General features: G+C 37.2%; 1 protein-coding gene across 1 annotated transcript in view; it reads left to right on the forward strand.

The window, feature by feature from the left end:
* ATRX (ATRX chromatin remodeler) overlaps positions 1-16,851 on the forward strand; it is a 193,547-nt gene that overhangs the window by 113,723 nt on the left and 62,973 nt on the right. Inside the window, 3 exon segments of the mRNA XM_036740010.1 lie at positions 6,800-6,937; positions 8,384-8,559; positions 10,869-10,986. Of these exon segments, the coding sequence (XP_036595905.1) occupies positions 6,800-6,937; positions 8,384-8,559; positions 10,869-10,986 (432 nt within the window).

Raw genomic sequence — 16,851 nt, forward strand, 5'->3', positions numbered from 1 at the left:
CTTTAATGATTTAAAAAACCTATTCTTAGAAGTGGTCCCTAGGCTTCCCCAGAGGCCCAAATCAGTCCTGGACACAAAAAAAGGTGAAGAAGTCAGGTACTAAACTGTTAGCGAGGTTCTTGAAAAAAATCACCGTCATGTGGTAACTGACCCACTGGGGATTTTCCCAGACAAGAACTCACATACTAACTTTTATTAGCCAAATGTTTCATGGTTGGTGGTCAGTTTTCAGTAATATAGTATTGTATACTGGCTGAATTCTTCATATTGCAATCACAGCTATGAATTCATTTTTAAAATGAATTTGGGGAAGTAAAAATATTATAATTAAAATATATGTGAGGTTATGAGGAAAAACATAGGCATTAATCTAAATTCAGTAGATTAAAAAAAGATAAACATTAAAGCCTCTGTTGTGGTAGTGGTTTTCATCATTTCATACTGTCTAAATAAAAAAGCTTTATGTAATATCGAGTTACATAAAGTTGTGAACTTTAATTGCATGGAACAGTTATCCTAGCTGTGTCATTGTAGGACACAAATGTACCGAGATTATTAAAACTTTCTGTCTGTCATAAACACTGGTATGTACTCAGTGAACTTCTAAACAGTCTTTATTTAAACCACTTAAAAGTAACCATGTATTTATAATCTGCTTCTTGCTTTTGCTTATTTTTCCAGAGTATAAAATCTTAGCTTGAAGCTGTGACACTAGGTGCTGGGTTAGTTTCTCCATTTTAAATTGTCAATGAAATGGCCTCATCCTATTCACTTTGTATCCTTGTTGTGAGGCCAGCAGCAGAGCACACGTTATTGCTGTTGCTGTTAAAAATGCATCTTGTTGAGTTTAATGTGAGGTATTAAGAACCTTGGGGCATTGAGAAAACTCTTTCACCCTGAAAAGATAAAAAATAAAAATAGTAGGAAATGTGTCTCTCTTACCAGAATGGGAAGCAGCCTTGTACCACCTGGAGGGCTAGCCTCTAAATGAGGAGGGCTTGGGTTTACTTCTGCCTCTGCCGTACGGCTAGCTGAGTGACCCTGGACAAGTTGCTTAACCTCACAGTATAGCAGGCAGCTTTTGGACACATGATAAACAGAGAAGGTCCCAACTTGCATTGGTAGTGGCAGGTGCCTCTGTAGTGTTTGCATGTGAAAGTATTTTGGAAACTTAAATTCACTGGAATACATTTTTTTGGTACTCTCACTTCTAGTCTCACTTTCTCCCTTTGTCCTGGACCCAACATTCTCTATAGCCAAATCTTCCACTGATGGTTGTCTGTTAGCTAGCACCCATTCTAAGTGTTAGCTGTGAAAATATCTTGAGGAAGAGCCAACTCCTAGGAGTATTAGCGTTTTAGAAAAGGATTGGTACACTCACTCGTATACCTGTCTGTTGCTTTGCTAATGGCATCTCTGGTTTAGGATGCTGACCTCTTGGTGACGCTGCCTTTATACTGTGTTGTAGACTGTACTGCCTTAAATGCTAGAAGAATTTGGTAAGGTGGGAGCGACTGCTATTTGTCCTCCCTCCTTACTCAAGGAATGGTCATTGCTAGCTTTCATTTGTCATGCCATTGGTGGAAATTAGAAGAACCTAAATCTAGAGAGTAATCCTATAGGTCCTGAGATATTGAGATGATATTCTGTGGAGAGGAGGGCAGAAGTTGAGAATGACTCTGTCACAAGTGATGGAAGAAAAGCTGTACAGAGAAGCAGAAAGAATGCAGGAGGTGAAAGAGAAATATTCTCAAAGGAAAGAGTGAGGAAAAGACAGATTCAAACAGTAAAGAAGGGCATTGACCCTTCTGTCAGACAAGACAGCCCACAGGGGCAGCTAGGTGGCGCAGTGAGTAGAGCACCGGCCCTGGAGTCAGGAGGACCTGAGTTCAGATTTGAACTCAGACACTTGACATTTGTACTAGCTGTGTGACCTTGGGCAAGTCACTTAATCCCAATTGCCTGCCCCCCCCCCCACCACCAAAAAAAAAGAAATAAAAGACAGCCCAGTATTTGAAAAGGCGTGTATTACAAAAAGATTAGGGCCCGACAGTATCAGATTGAAGGATTGACTTTGCTGATAACTGTTCATGTAACTCACCATTGGATTGTCCCTATCTCCCTAAAGTTCAGGTTGTATAGAATACTTAATTCTGTAGCTTATGAATCAGACTTTGAATTTTCTGGCAAACTCTTAGGAATAAAGTAGTGGGAGGGCTGAATCTGACAATGAAATAAAAGGGAAATAAAAGGCATTGTGTTTTCTAATTATGGAAGACTCCTGCAGACTCTTTGTGATGATATTTTTTTCTAATTTCAACTTGATGGCTCAGTTCAACATACATTTATTGCATTCATAATGTGCATAATGCTAGGCTCTTTGATTGCAAAGACAAAACCAGAACTGTACTACACAATCTACATATAAAGGATAGACAGAGTAACTTTGGGAGGGGAGAGAGCAGTGAAGACAAGGCTGGGATCAGGGGGGTCAGGAGAGACTTCTCTGAGAGCCTGGAAGCTTGGTTGACATTGATAGAGGCAAGGTGGAGAGCCATTCTAGGCATGGAGAGCAGCTTATTAATAGGCTCAGAGTTGATGTAAGAACAAAATATTTCAGTAAGAATTTGGTTTCAAAAAAGGATAAAAGAAAAAAAACAAAGGATAAAAGGCCCAGAGGTGATGTTAAAAGAACCACAAAAATTTGTGTGTGTCTGTGTGTGTGTTTTAATAAAAGGCCTAAAGGTAGATGACATGTTGAGTTTAGGGAACTGCAAGTAGGTCAAGTTTGACTAGAATATAGAGTGTATTAAGGGGACTAATACAAAAGAAATCTAGACAGGAAGGTGGGAAGTGGGTGGATGTCTTTAAAGGCCAGGCTGAAACATTTGTGTTTTATCCAAGAGGCAATAGGCATCCATTGAAAATTTTTTAATAGGGGAGTGATGAGGTCAAACTTGTATCCTAAGAATGTTAATTTGGCAGCTCTGTGGAGTAGACATTAGAGAGAAGGGAAACTAGAAGCAAAGAGCCTGTTAAAATAGTCCAGACAAGACGTAGTGAAAGCTTGAATGAGGATGCTATGGTGTCATTGGAAAGAAGGGGCCAGATGCAGTAAGATGGTGTCAGCCACTGAATGGATTTGGAAAATGTGGAGGAGGGAAGAATCAAGGATGGCCCCTAGATTGCAAACCTGGGTTTTTGAGAGGAATTGGTACTGGAGACTGAAATAGGAAAGTTAGAAGCTTGGGCTAATTTAGGAGAAAGGATAATGGATTCTCTTTTTAGGCTTTAGTTTGAGAAAACTATAACAGCAAGTCTGGAGCTCAGAAGAGTTAAGGGATGCCTGTATATTTGGGGAGTAGCTAGGTAGCAGTGGATAGAGTGCCGGGCTTGAAGTCAGGAAGATTTGGTCTTCTTCCTGAGTTCAAATCTGGCCTCAGATGCTTACTAGCTGGGTGACCTTGGGCAAGTCACTTCACCCTGTTTGCCTTGGTTTCCTCATCTGTAAAATGAGCTGGAGAAGGAAATGGCAAGCCACTCCAGTATCTTTGCCATGAAAACCCCAGAAGGGGTCACAAAGAGCCAGACATGACTGAAATGACTGAATAAATGTATTTGGGAGTCATCTGCATTAAACCTATGCAACTGATGAGATTGCCAATATCATGAGTACAGAAAGTCCAGGTCAGAACACTGAGGTACACCCTTACTTAGGGGATGACCTACCACAGGAGTCCAAGGAATGCTTAGATAGGTAGCGAGAGAACCAGGAGAGAGGAATATCACAAAAATATAAGGAAGAGAAAAAATACCTAAAAGAGAAGGGAGTTGGCCATTGTTGAAAACTACGGAGAGGGCAAGATGGATGACTCAGAAAAGCCTATTGGTTTTATCTCATTTTATTTTTGGGAGGCATTTGGGGTTAAGTGATTTGCCCAGGATCACACAGCAAGTGTCTGAGGTCACATTTGAACTCAGGTCCTCCTGATTTCAGGGCTGATGCAAGTCTATTGGTTTTAGCAGTTAGTAATTCATTGGTAAGCCTGGAAATAATGGCTTGTGGTTGGGAGAGAAGCCAGACTGCAAGAGTTTCAAAAGTGTATGAGAGGTGAAGCAGTTGAAGCAAAGGGCCTCTCCCTCCCCACCTTTTTCTGAAATTTGGCTTTAAACAATGAGCTATATAGGATGATGACTTGAGGGGATGGCAGCATTATTAAGGATGGGGAGACAGGGCATGTTCTAGACAACAGGGTTCACTGGATACAAAGACCTTGAAGGAGTGCATTTGTCCAGGCTGGTCCCTGGAAGCTGCTGGGGAAGGTGCTCACATCAGATGGCTTCTGTGTTCTTGACTTGTAGGACATAAAACCTCTGATGACAGGGAAGGAGAAAGGGAGGAAGCAGTTGTACCCATAGTTTGAGAAAGGAAGTGAAGACTTTCTTAGTCATTTATAACCAAGTAGCACCATTAAGTCCCCCCAATTTTTATAGCATTTTTGAATTGTGACTGTCCATTTATAGTATTATTTATGTTCAGCTATGTGCCCTTCCCATTCCTTTTACCTAGCAGGTGGGAGAATTGGTTAAAGGTCAGGCTGGGAGTACTTTGATGACCTCCCCCCGCCATTTACATAATGTACACGCCCTCATTTTTTATAGTAAGTAGCTCTATATTAGGGATCAGCTAGTTTAAGAAGTCTCCACATCAGACTACTTTTTCTTCTTTCCCATCTTATGGTAAATCTATGGCAATGGAATACTTAATTTCATACTTCAGTACTTTGGGGATCTTGATTTCATTGTGATAGAGGTACTTCTTACACTAATGTGATTCTTAACCCCTTCAGGGCTTAGGAAACTGGCCATCATCTCATAGCCACCCCTATATTGATAAATTGATAAAATATATTGATAAACCTAGCTGGGCTGATCCTCACATGACACACATACAGTTTATACAGTCATCTCAGGAAAAAATTAGCTATAATTTTATTGTAATGGAACTTGGGAAACTTTGAAACCATTCAAATTATATATTGATGCAGATTAATCTCAGTAACATGTAATACATGAAGAAAAATAAAATCTTCATTTACATGTGAATATGTAGGTAGAAATACATATACACATTTGTATCCCACTTAAATAACCACCTTAGATTTTCAAATTTTTGCCTAACCTGATTTCAAATTCTGTGTCATTTATTGCCTATGTGACCTTGAAAAAAGTCACTTACCTTCACTGGGCTGTTTTTTCTTTCTGAAATTGGGAAGATTGGATTCCATGAGCTCCTAGGTTCCTTTTTAGCTCTAAATCCTTTGGTCTTAAGTCTTTTCTATGGGTCATAGGAATGTTCTGGGAAGCCATAGCTATCTGATTTCTTACTTTCCACCAATAGGTGGCAATATAACTCATCTAAAAGTTGGCTTTTTAATGTAATCACAATTTCCAACAAAAGTAATGAACTTAGATTGAGCAGTAGATTTTACTTAAATTTTTATTCTTCTTATTACATATAAGCTTGATTATATCTTCCTTACAACTCTCAGAAAAATGAAGGTTTGATTTATAAAAGATCAAACAATGATTTCTTTTTATATTCATATTAATTTTACAGCTACATCAGAAAACTGAATGATGATTTGATTACTTTATTTGCCAAAGAATATAGAAAGAGGGATGTTAGATGTTATTGGAAGTTGAATTTTTTCCAATTCAGCAGCTTTTATTATGAATGTTCAGAGGATGTTTTTTCCAAGCTACAGAATAAGCAGAAAACTACCATTACTAAAATTGTAGATATTGAGATACTTGGTATTTTAAAGAAAAACAACAACAAGCAAACCCCCCAAATATAATTATAATTTAAAAAGTAGACATAATTAATCAAAGAAACCTAATAAGTATTTTAGAATTTTTCAATCTCTGTTACCTTAAATTTGGGACATTTGAAAACACAAATAAGCTACTACAGCCATTACCACCTGCTGTCAACCAGAAAGCATTTATTAGACACCTGCCTTATGCCAGTTTAATGGTAAGATGTTCTTTATGAAATCCATAAGCAAACAAATTTCTTGATTGGTTTACTTCTACCCCTGAGAATCATTGGTATTAGAAAGAAGGTATTGGGGCAGCCAGGTGGCACAGTGGGTAGAGTACTGGCCCTGAAGTAAGTAGGACCTGTGTTCAAATCCAACCTCAAACACTCACTGGCTGTGTGACCCTGGGCAGGTCACTTAACCCCGATTGTCTGTGTGTTGTTCCCTCTGCCTTCTTCCCCGCCCCTGCCCCTGAAAAGAGGATATTAATGAATGACACAGCTTTGTGTAATTGGTCAGGGAGTAAGTCCTGGGGTCAGGTCTTGTCTCTGATCCCATTTACTAATCCTCGTCAGGCCATTACTTTTTCATTTTTAAAGAATAATTTATCTTTACAAATTGTATATACATTTTTTAAAATCCTAGCTTTCTTTTTTACCACTCTGGTGTCTGCTTATATTCCTCAACCTTTTTACTTATCTTTAATAATACTGCTTTTTATTACAGCTATTTCAGTATAATTCTATTGAATGCACATCCCTGTTCCTCCACCCTATAGGTCATCATAGAAATTGAACATGATATTAATATGGTTTCTTTATAAAATAGTTATGTTTTATCCCTTACACCAGCATTGTAAAAGGACCTTTTTTTTCTTTTTTTTTCTTTTTTTTACAATTTACGTTTTTGAAGCATTGTAATGTATGCATCTTATTTTTTAGCTAAATGATGATCATCGACACATTTTCTCTTAGGTCCAGACTTTGTTGTTTGTGATGAAGGCCACATATTGAAAAATGAAGCTTCTGCTGTTTCAAAAGCCATGAATTCTATACGTTCAAGAAGGAGGATTATTTTAACAGGAACTCCCTTACAGAATAACCTAATAGAGTGTAAGTAAATCTTTCTTCTATACCTAGATTTCTTCAAACATGAGTATGGCCGTGACCCATTTTTATCTTTCTTGTCTGTGAACCTCCTTGTTAGCTATGATTCTCCTTTCTTCCTTTCTTTTCTTTTCCTACTTAGATTTCCTACTATGATTTTTTTTTCCATTGGTCCATCTCATTTTCACATGAAAGCATACCTCACCACCCCAAGCAAGTGATTGTGAATTTAGTAATGTTGGAAATTATGTCTTTTAAAAAGGAAATGTGGAATTTAATGTAGTGTTTATTTGGAAGCTTGAGCTCTTTTAAGGCTACTTTAACCTGATTTAATGACCTGAAAAACTGCAATAATGTCCCTCAATTGTATGTCTGCATGCATATATACATAAGCTACTGCTTAAATACACATGTAATTTCAGAATATCATATGGTTTTAGGTGGGTAAATCACCTTAGCTTCTACTCTCTATGTGTATGTGGCTCTCTATTTCTACGTATATCTGTGTCCATAGAGAGGAGTGGAGATACTGCTAGTCCTCCACAAATTGCCTTGTACAATTAAACCTTAAAAGTGTGTGCCCAAACTGTATACGCAGGCTGGACTGGAGCCAACAAACTAGAAAATGGTCACGTCACCTGTGAAGCTGGAGCTGGTGAGGTCAGGGTTAGGAGAGAGGTATTGATTTAATTTGGGTCATGGGCTTTAATGAGAGACACTGCTCCACTATTTTTACCTGCTGGAGGTAATGGAAATGAAGAGGGAACAAGAAATCATCCTGAGGGGGAATAGTAGAAGAATAGTCCTGGGCTGCTGGGCTATAGCCCCTCTGTTGAACACAGCATTACTTCGGTCTTTTTTCCCTTGGGAATAACTTCTTGTTGACTTCATTTCTCTTTCATTTATATCATCTTAATTGTATATTTTATTCTGATATTGGTCATTAAGTTTTTAACTTGTTTTATTCCTTTATCCATTTTGATTTCCCATTTTATAGTCAATTAACATAAATGTATGTAGTAGCATATTATCAGATTTCGTTTATTTGATTAAAGATTTGTGCTTTCAGTGAAAGTTGCCCCACTGCTGATGAACAACTTGGTCGGAATTATAGATGCCTGTCACATCACACCCCATATATGAGTTGTAAAGAGTGATGATTTAGGATGAAATCCCTTGTTACCAGCTCTGTTACTATAACTTGTGACTGGTATTTATAGTGGTTATTTTTATCACGAGATTCCTCAGGTTGCCTGTACTATATTAGATTTGTAGCAAATGTTTGTTCTCATTCTATTTGGTGTTCTCTTCTGGCGGAATACCCCGAAAGTCTCCTTATTGTGGCATTAGCATTTGAAACAAACACTTTGTTAGACAATTGTTTCTGGGAACTTTTAACCATTTGAGAGACAGATACTGTTAATAAATAAAAGCTACTATTTTTTCTCTTAGATCACTGTATGGTTAACTTTATCAAGGAGAATTTGCTTGGGTCCATTAAAGAATTCAGGAATCGATTCATAAATCCAATCCAGAATGGTCAGTGTGCAGACTCTACCATGGTTGATGTCAGAGTGATGAAAAAGCGGGCCCACATTCTCTATGAAATGTTAGCTGGATGTGTGCAGGTAAAAATTTGTTTCACGAAAATAAAAATGAATTGTTAAAGTCTAAATTTTTTTAAATTCCTTTTTTGGAAGGGGGATGGTCAGCGTTGCCCAGTACTGTCCTAGGTATTCACTGGTGTGGGAAATTCTTGGCGTTGAAACTACCTATATCTATGCATATTAGCAACTTAGTTCTAACCTAGAGTCTTAGAAGGTTGTTGTCTGGGGGCACTGTAGGGTTAAGTTTATTGCTCAGGATCACACAACTAGTATATGTCAAGAGGTAGGACTTAAATTCTGACCTTTCCTACTCCAAGGCTAGCATTTTGTGTGCAATGCCAAACTGTCTCTCTTTTAGCCTTATGAATTAAATTATTTGTTAATACTAATTTTCTTAAGTATGTATTTTAAAAAAAGGTCTGATGTTCTACACTTATGCCATTTAGAAAATATGATTTTAGAATCTTTTTCCTTTAGGAATTAAGGTAACAGTTATTGTATGAAGTGTTTAATTACTCAGCAAGCATTTATTAAGCTCTTATTTTGTGCTAAGTACTACAGATATAAAGAAAGGAAAAAATAGTCCCTTCCCTCAAGGAGCTCATGTTTTAATGGGGAAGATGATATTTATGTACAAATTATATACAAAGTGGATGAAAGGTAATATAGGAGGAGAAAGTACTAGCAACTGGGGGGGAATGGGCCTGTAGGAAATGGAATCTGAGCTAACTTAATAGGTAGAGCTGAGTAAGAAGTGCATTCATTTTCCTTTTGCCTGGATATATGAGGTCCTCTAGCAATGTAAATAGATGCCTGACCTCAGGCCCTGCTTCTGATACACTCTGGTGCTCTGAATCTGGGCAAGTCATTTAATCTCCCAAGTTACAAGTTGCAAAACTGCATTGGTCAAAGGAATTTCCTCACCAGAAAGTCCCTATACCAATGAAACCAAATATAGAGAAGGAAGAGAAAGAGAATGATTGTATAAGCTAGAATTTAATTGGTAAATGCCTGGTATTGTGTTGATTTAATAAAGTTATTCTGTGTTCTTAGGCTTTAATGGAAGAAATGGTTGGGGAATATAGTCAGAGAATAGAATATAGTATGATAGAGATTACAGCTTTTTTTATGGTTTGGGAAATTGCTTTGCCTACTGTTGTTAATCCTCTGATTTTATAAAATCTCACTAATTTGGAATTATTGGAAAGACTCATCTGAGTTAGACTTGGTTTAAGATGTTCCTAATAACCACCACAACAACCACAACAAACTTTATTATTTTTTAAGTCCAAACCTAACTAAGAGTCTTCCAGTGTTGCCAAGGAGGGATCTGCTTTAATCCTGTGACAGAGCTTCTAGGTCCTCTCTATTCCAACAACAGTTTCTCATCACAATCCAAAAAAATATATATATATTCATTCATAGTACAGGAATAGCTTGTCAATTGGACTTAATTCCATCATATCAGTTTATTTCTGCCCCTTATGATAATGTTGAATATAGCTGAAGCTCCATTTCCTGTAAAAAAGAATTTTATGTAATTATTATACATTTGTTTATTAACAGTTTTAGGTTGTTTTCTGAGTGCTATAAAACAGTCTCCTTGGTTAATTAGTGTAAACATATGTCTTTGAATCTTACATGTTTCTTTACATTTTTTTTAATCCTTTTTGGTCAAGGTAGACCTAATTAATTTTTGATCAGTTGGATTTGAATTGTCTTCACCTTAAATGAAAAGATTTCACCGAATATTAAGCCTTGTGTGCAAGATACTGTGTTGTGTCTGTGAGGGGAAGGGAGAGACAAAGGCAAAAAAAGAAGCAGTCACTGCCCTTAGGAGTTTACTTGGAAGATAAAGAATTGTTTTCCTTCCATTCGGCTGCTTTGTTTTCACATGGAGACCATTGTGAACATCCCTAATACCATATCAGCTCGTTATTTAGCTACTTCAGTTGTGAGTAAGGGTTATAACTGTTGTTGGATAGTCACCAAGGAAAAACCTGCTAGACCTGAGCGGACCTTTGTGCAGTGGAGTTACTCGTTTGCTGTTTCTTTCCAGAGTACACTTGAATGAGACTTCCATAACGTAAGCTTTTCATTTTATAGCAGAGTAGGAGGTAGTTAAACTGTGGATTGAACATCATTGTAGACAAGACACCAAAGATCTTCAAGGCAATGGGGGAGCTGGGGGACAACGGCACTAACTTGACTCAAGTTTTCCTGGATGTTTGGCAGTTTTATCTGCAGACTTCTTGCTGCAAGATCAGCTCCTCGCTACTAGTGACTTACTTTCATTTTCTCATTTCTTTATTGACTTTTGCTTATTCCAGAGAAAAGATTATACAGCCCTAACAAAGTTCCTGCCACCAAAGCATGAATATGTTTTAGCTGTGAGAATGACACCTATTCAATGCAAACTTTATCAGTACTACCTAGATCACTTAACAGGTAAGTGAAATTTAACAGAAATCAAAATGTTCTTATCATGGAAAAATGTTTCTGAAATTTAAAATGTCCATTATTTTCTATATTTTGTGTACTTTATGTGTATATGTATGTATATGCAAATACATGTAGAGACAGAAATATAAACATCATAATAGAGTTCAAGTATTTTTTCTTTTTAAAGTAGTGGTTTTTTTCCCTGTTATTTCATCTTATTTTTTACAAAAATTAATATGAAGGGCTGAATTTCATTAGATCACACAAGGTAGCAGGTAATTTGCTAACACATTGCCACTTGGTTCCCTAGGATTGTGGTACATGAAAGGTGAGAAGTAGCTTTCCTCACTTTCTGGCTCCAGAGATGGATAACCCTCTGCACTAAGCCCTTTTCCTGGGCATACCCCAAGTTAAGCAGGATGACATAATGGATTGAGAGCTAGCCCTGAAGTTAGGAAAACCCAAGTTCAAATCTGGCCTCTGATACAAAGCTGTATTACCCTGGGCAAATCATATAATGTCCAGGTACTACAAGACTGTAAGTTGTAGAGCTGTGTTGGTAGACAGTTCATCTCCAGAAGTTCCCTGTACTGATGAAATCACAGGTTTGGTTTCCACTACCCCCCACCCCTTCCCCCTAAAATAAGGGTTAAAAATGAATACTTTTCAAGAAGCATGGAAATTCAGAGTCAGAGAGGACCTCAGGGGCCATCTAGTCCCCCCCAAAAAATAAAAGGAAATTTGTTCTACAACATCAGAATTACTCATCCAGCCTTTCCTTGAAGATCCCTGTTGAGTTAGACCCTCCTGAACCAGCTCATTGCATCTATGAGGAGTTTTCCTTGTTAGAGAAGGCTTTCCTTAAATCAAACATCAATTGTAACTCCCTCTTTCTCCTGCTTTGCTCTGTGGGACCAAATAAAATAAAGAATCCCTCTTCCATGTGATGATAGATAGCCCTTCAAATATTTGAAGAGAGTTATCATCAATATCAGCAGTTAGAATATTCATTTCCTTCGACTAATCCTTGACTTTTGTCTCACAGTGTTGTCTGTTAGTAAGTTTTCAATCTATTAATACTCCCTAAATGTATAATTTTTTCCACAAACTGCTCTTGTGATTGTCAAGTTAATTTTTTAAGGCAAATATAATAATTTATAGTTATCCTTAATAAATTTCATCTTAATTGATTTGTTCCAATATTTTAGCCAATTAAGACCTTTGTGATTCCTGTCAGAATCATTGATTAAAAATGTTAGGCACCTTGGTGCCAAGCATTGGTACCTAAGACACCCACTCGGAAACCTCATTGGAATCTGATATTGTCTCATTAGTGATTATTTTGGAGGGAGGGACTTAACATTTAGCCACTTGTGAATCCATCTAATTATACTATTGTCTAATACATAATAATTTCTTTTACGTAATAATAGCAATATAAAATACTGTGCTGAAAACCTAGGTAAGCTATGTGCAGCACTCCTATCTACTAGCTTAATAAGCCCATCTGAAAAGGAAATAAGGTTGATTTGCATTTCATATTAAGTAGGTGTCATCACAACACCTATCTACATTTCCTTGGACTTCGACTCCTTATTTGTAAAGCTCTAAAATCTTAATCTTTCTTCTCTTTACCCATTATTTTGGAGAAAATAGGGATTGGGTAGGAAAAAAAAGGAAATACACAAAAAGTCCTGAAAGGTATGTCATAACAACCGTAGATTTCTAATAATTTTCATAATAGAGTGGAATAAAGTCAATAACTTTGATGTTATTTGTCTTCAAAAAAAGGCCCACTTTGGAGAAAATATGCTCTGCTTTCTTGCTCTATTGGGGGAGCAGAATTTTTTTGTTTTCTTTCCATAGAATACCCCAACCAATATAGTTTTGTTTTGATTTTTATCTGTACAATCAAGCAGAAGTTGTTAGGTTTCAGAACTTTAGTCAGTTAATAAACATTGATTAAGTGCCTGCTATGTGCTGGGCACTGTACTTTAGGCTCTTTTTACTCTTCTCATTTCCCTAAACCATTTTGCCTGAATTTCTCCTTTGCTTGAATCACTTTCTACCTTGCATTATATTCACCACATAAATAGAAAGAGAAAGAAAGAATGAATCAATGACTCTACCCTCAGTGTCCTCCAGTCACTGTAAGCTTCTCTAGGGCAGAAACTTTTCACAGACGTTCAGAGTTGCAAGGAAATTCAATCAAACTTATATTCAAGAAAGAAGTTCCATTAAAATATATCCAACAAATGGTCATCCACCCTTTCCTTGAAGAATTTCCCTGGCTTTCAGGGCCACCCATTCCATTTTTGGACAGCTCTAACTAAACAGAAGGTTTTTCTGATACCAATCCCATGTTTACTTCTTTCTATATTCCATCCTTTTGATTAATTCAATATCGGGAAAGGAGTATGAAAAGTCTGTATATTGTCATCTTATTTATTTAACTTATATTCAGTGTACCTGATGCAAAATGTCAGTCTAGATGAATCAAAAGTCAGAATTAAGGGTGCTGGGAGAAATATGAACAGTCTCAGATATGCAGATGATACCTCTCTGATGGCAAAAAGTGAAAAAGAATTAAGAACCTCTTGATGAGGATGAAAGAGGAGAGTGTAAAAGCTGGCTTGAAGCTTAATCAAAAAACCTAAGATCTTGGCAACTGGTCCCATCACTTCCTGGCAAATAGAGAGAGAACAAATGGAAGGAGTGTCAGATTTTATATTCTTGGGCTCCAAGATCACTGCAGACAGTGACTGCAGACGTGAAATTTAAAAGAAGCTTGCTCCTGGGAAGGAAAACCAAAGCAAATCTGGACAGCAGACTAAAAAGCAGAGATATCATCTTGCCAACAAAGGTCTATATAGTCAAAGCTATGATTTTTCCAATCACATTATGTGACTGTGGGAATTGGGCTGTAATGAAAACTGAGTTGCGGCGCTGGAGAAAACTTTTAAGAGTCTCTTGGACAGCAAGGAGATTAAATCATTAAGTATTTAAAGATATCAATTCAGACTATTCACTGGAAGATCAGATACTGAAGCTGAAGCTTAAATACTTTGGCCATGTAATGAGAAGATAGGACTCGTTGGAAAATACACTGATGTTGGCAAAGATTGAAGGCAAAATGGAAAAGGAGACTACAGAGGATGAGATGGATAGTGTCATGGAAGCAACAAATGTGCACTTGGACCGACTTCAGGAGACAGTAGAGGATAGAAATGCCTGGAGTGCTAGAGTCGGGGGAGGGGTAGGACATGAAGAGTCAGATACAACTAAAAAACAGCAACAAGCACTCTACATGGTTTCCTATTGAATGGCTTTTTTTTTTTTAAGGCAATCAGTGTTAAGCCATTTGCCCAGGGTCACACAGCTTGTAATTGTCTGAGGCCTGATTTGAACTCAGGTCCTCCTGACTTCAAGGCCAGTGCTCTATCCAGTGTGCTACCTAGCTGCCCTGAATGTCAGCCCATTGTTACCACTTATCAAGTTCTTTTTGTGTCCTGTTTCTGTCGCCCAGTATGTTAGTCATCCATCCTAGCTTGTTATTATCTGCAAAGTTGCTGTGCATGCTATTTCTGCAGTTATCTAAATCATTGATAAAAATACTTACCTGCACAGAGCCAAATCTGGATCCTTCTACTGAAGACTTCGCCGTGTTCAGCCATTACTGACTTCTCTTTGATTCCAAACATTCAAACAATTCTAATTCTATCTAATTCTGTTATCATGTCTACGTCTCCATCTCTTGCTAGAATAAGAGGAGATGCTTTGCTAAAGGCAAAGTAAAAAGTGTCTACAGCCTTTCCCTAACTATTTTAGTAACCCTTTCTAAATAGGCAATAAATAGGTGTGGCATGACCTATTTTTGGAAGCCATGCTGGCTTTTTGTGATCCTTTCTTCCTTTTCTAAATGTGCCCATACCTCCTCTTTAATGATCTGTTCTAGAATTTGTCCAAGAATACAAGTGAAGCACATTGGTTTTTAGTTTGTAGATGCCATTCTTTTTTGTTGAAAATGGGTACCTTTTCCAGTCCTTCAATATCTCTCATTCTCTGTGATCTTTCAGATACCATTGGCAGGAGCTCAACAGTTCCATTCTCCTGACAATATAGTTCATCTGGACTAAGTGACTTGAATTCATGAAGAGTAACTGGGTGCTCTCACCATCACCTTACTCATCTTGTATCACTATTCACTTAACTATTTTCTTTCCCATCATTGTCAGTGCAAACATCATTCTCCCTGCCAAGGAAAACAGAAGAAATCTAACAATTGAACAAGTCTCCCATCTTTCTTGGCAGTTATTATCCCATCCTCCCTAAGCAGTGGTTCTAGCCTTTCTTTGATCTTCTTCTTTTCCTCAGTATAGCTTACAAAGCCCCACCCTTTTTCTTGTCTTTAGCTCAGTTTTCCTGCCTCAGCTCATTATGAGCTTTAGCACTCGGAACACTATATTTACAGGACCATGCAATGCTCTTATATTTATCCTCTTTTACTTCCCCTTGCTTTCATCTTCTATGCATATTTTTTTTAAGAAATCTGTGTTAGTTGATTGATTCCCTCTGCATCCATATTTGTTGCAATTTTGTCTTTGTATTCCCAGGCCATAGTACAGTGCTTGAATATAGTAGAGATGTAGTGCTTCTTGAATTGAATCCTGTGCTATATTAAGGTAATATTAATGATAATGTAAGATTGGAATTACAAATAGGAGCTATTTGAAATGACTAGTCATTTTTGCTATGTAATTTCTTACTCTGTATAATTAGTGTGACTTCTTAAAGGAATATGATGTCAGTGCCAGTTTTATCAGATATAAATATCTGAAAAATACCCATGTGAAAATAATATGAAAGGCCTTGTGGTATCTGAAATTCTTTTTTTTTTCTTTTTTTTCTACCTTAGATAAGTTGCCAGCTGCAATGTTTTCAAATATTATGAACATTGTTTGCTATAAGAGCCAACACCAAAATGTTCATCACTCAGATATGTATTGCTAAGACCTACTGTCTTAAGAGCAGTCAAGTATTTAAGATTTTAGAATAAATCCAGTCTTCATTCCTTTGTGAGTACAGTTGAAAGGAATAAAACTTCTAAAGCTCTAATTGCCAAGGTTTCTAAGCTCTGAAAGAAGGGCTTGTTACAACCTCTTCTGGTGCCACAAATCTTTCCATTTTCAGGTGTGTTTTTTAATGAATGCTACCTTTTATTTTCCTCACAATAGAGTAGGCCCTTTGAAGAGGTTACCCCAGAAGTTCTGTTGATTATCGTATAGGCTCCTCTATCCAGATGCTTCTCCTAACTTGTTGTTCAACTATGTCAGCTCTTTGTTTGATTAGGATTATACTTGAAGTACAAATAGAAACCATTAAGCAACTGTAAACAGAATATAGTTCAATGTACGCCTGAACAGAAACGTCTCCTACCCCAGTGGGATAAAACTCCAATAGAAACAAGGCCACTCAGCCATGCAAAAGCATCCCTCCAGGTGCATATTGACTTAGAAAACCACATAGTAACATTATCTATGCTCCATAGTGTTTTTATTTATTTTGTTAAATGTTTCTCAATTGCATTTTAATCTTATTTGGGCTGCACTGGGAAGTAATAAGGGCCATTGCAGTCCACAAGTGGTGTGTTTGACTTCAGTTCTACAACATAAACAACTCATATCTTTAGATCTCTAAGGATTGGTAAGCTACCACCTCCTGTGATAGTCCATTCCACTTTTAGATAGCTTTTTCTTCCCATTCTATCATATCTTAGAGCCATTGCTTTTTTTCTACCCTCTAGAGTCAAGCAAAATAAATCTAGTATATCTTATACATGACAGTCCTCCAGATATTTCAGTACAGTGATAA

Source organism: Trichosurus vulpecula, chromosome X (assembly GCF_011100635.1).
Source record: "Trichosurus vulpecula isolate mTriVul1 chromosome X, mTriVul1.pri, whole genome shotgun sequence".
In the NCBI taxonomy this organism is placed as follows: domain Eukaryota; kingdom Metazoa; phylum Chordata; class Mammalia; order Diprotodontia; family Phalangeridae; genus Trichosurus; species Trichosurus vulpecula.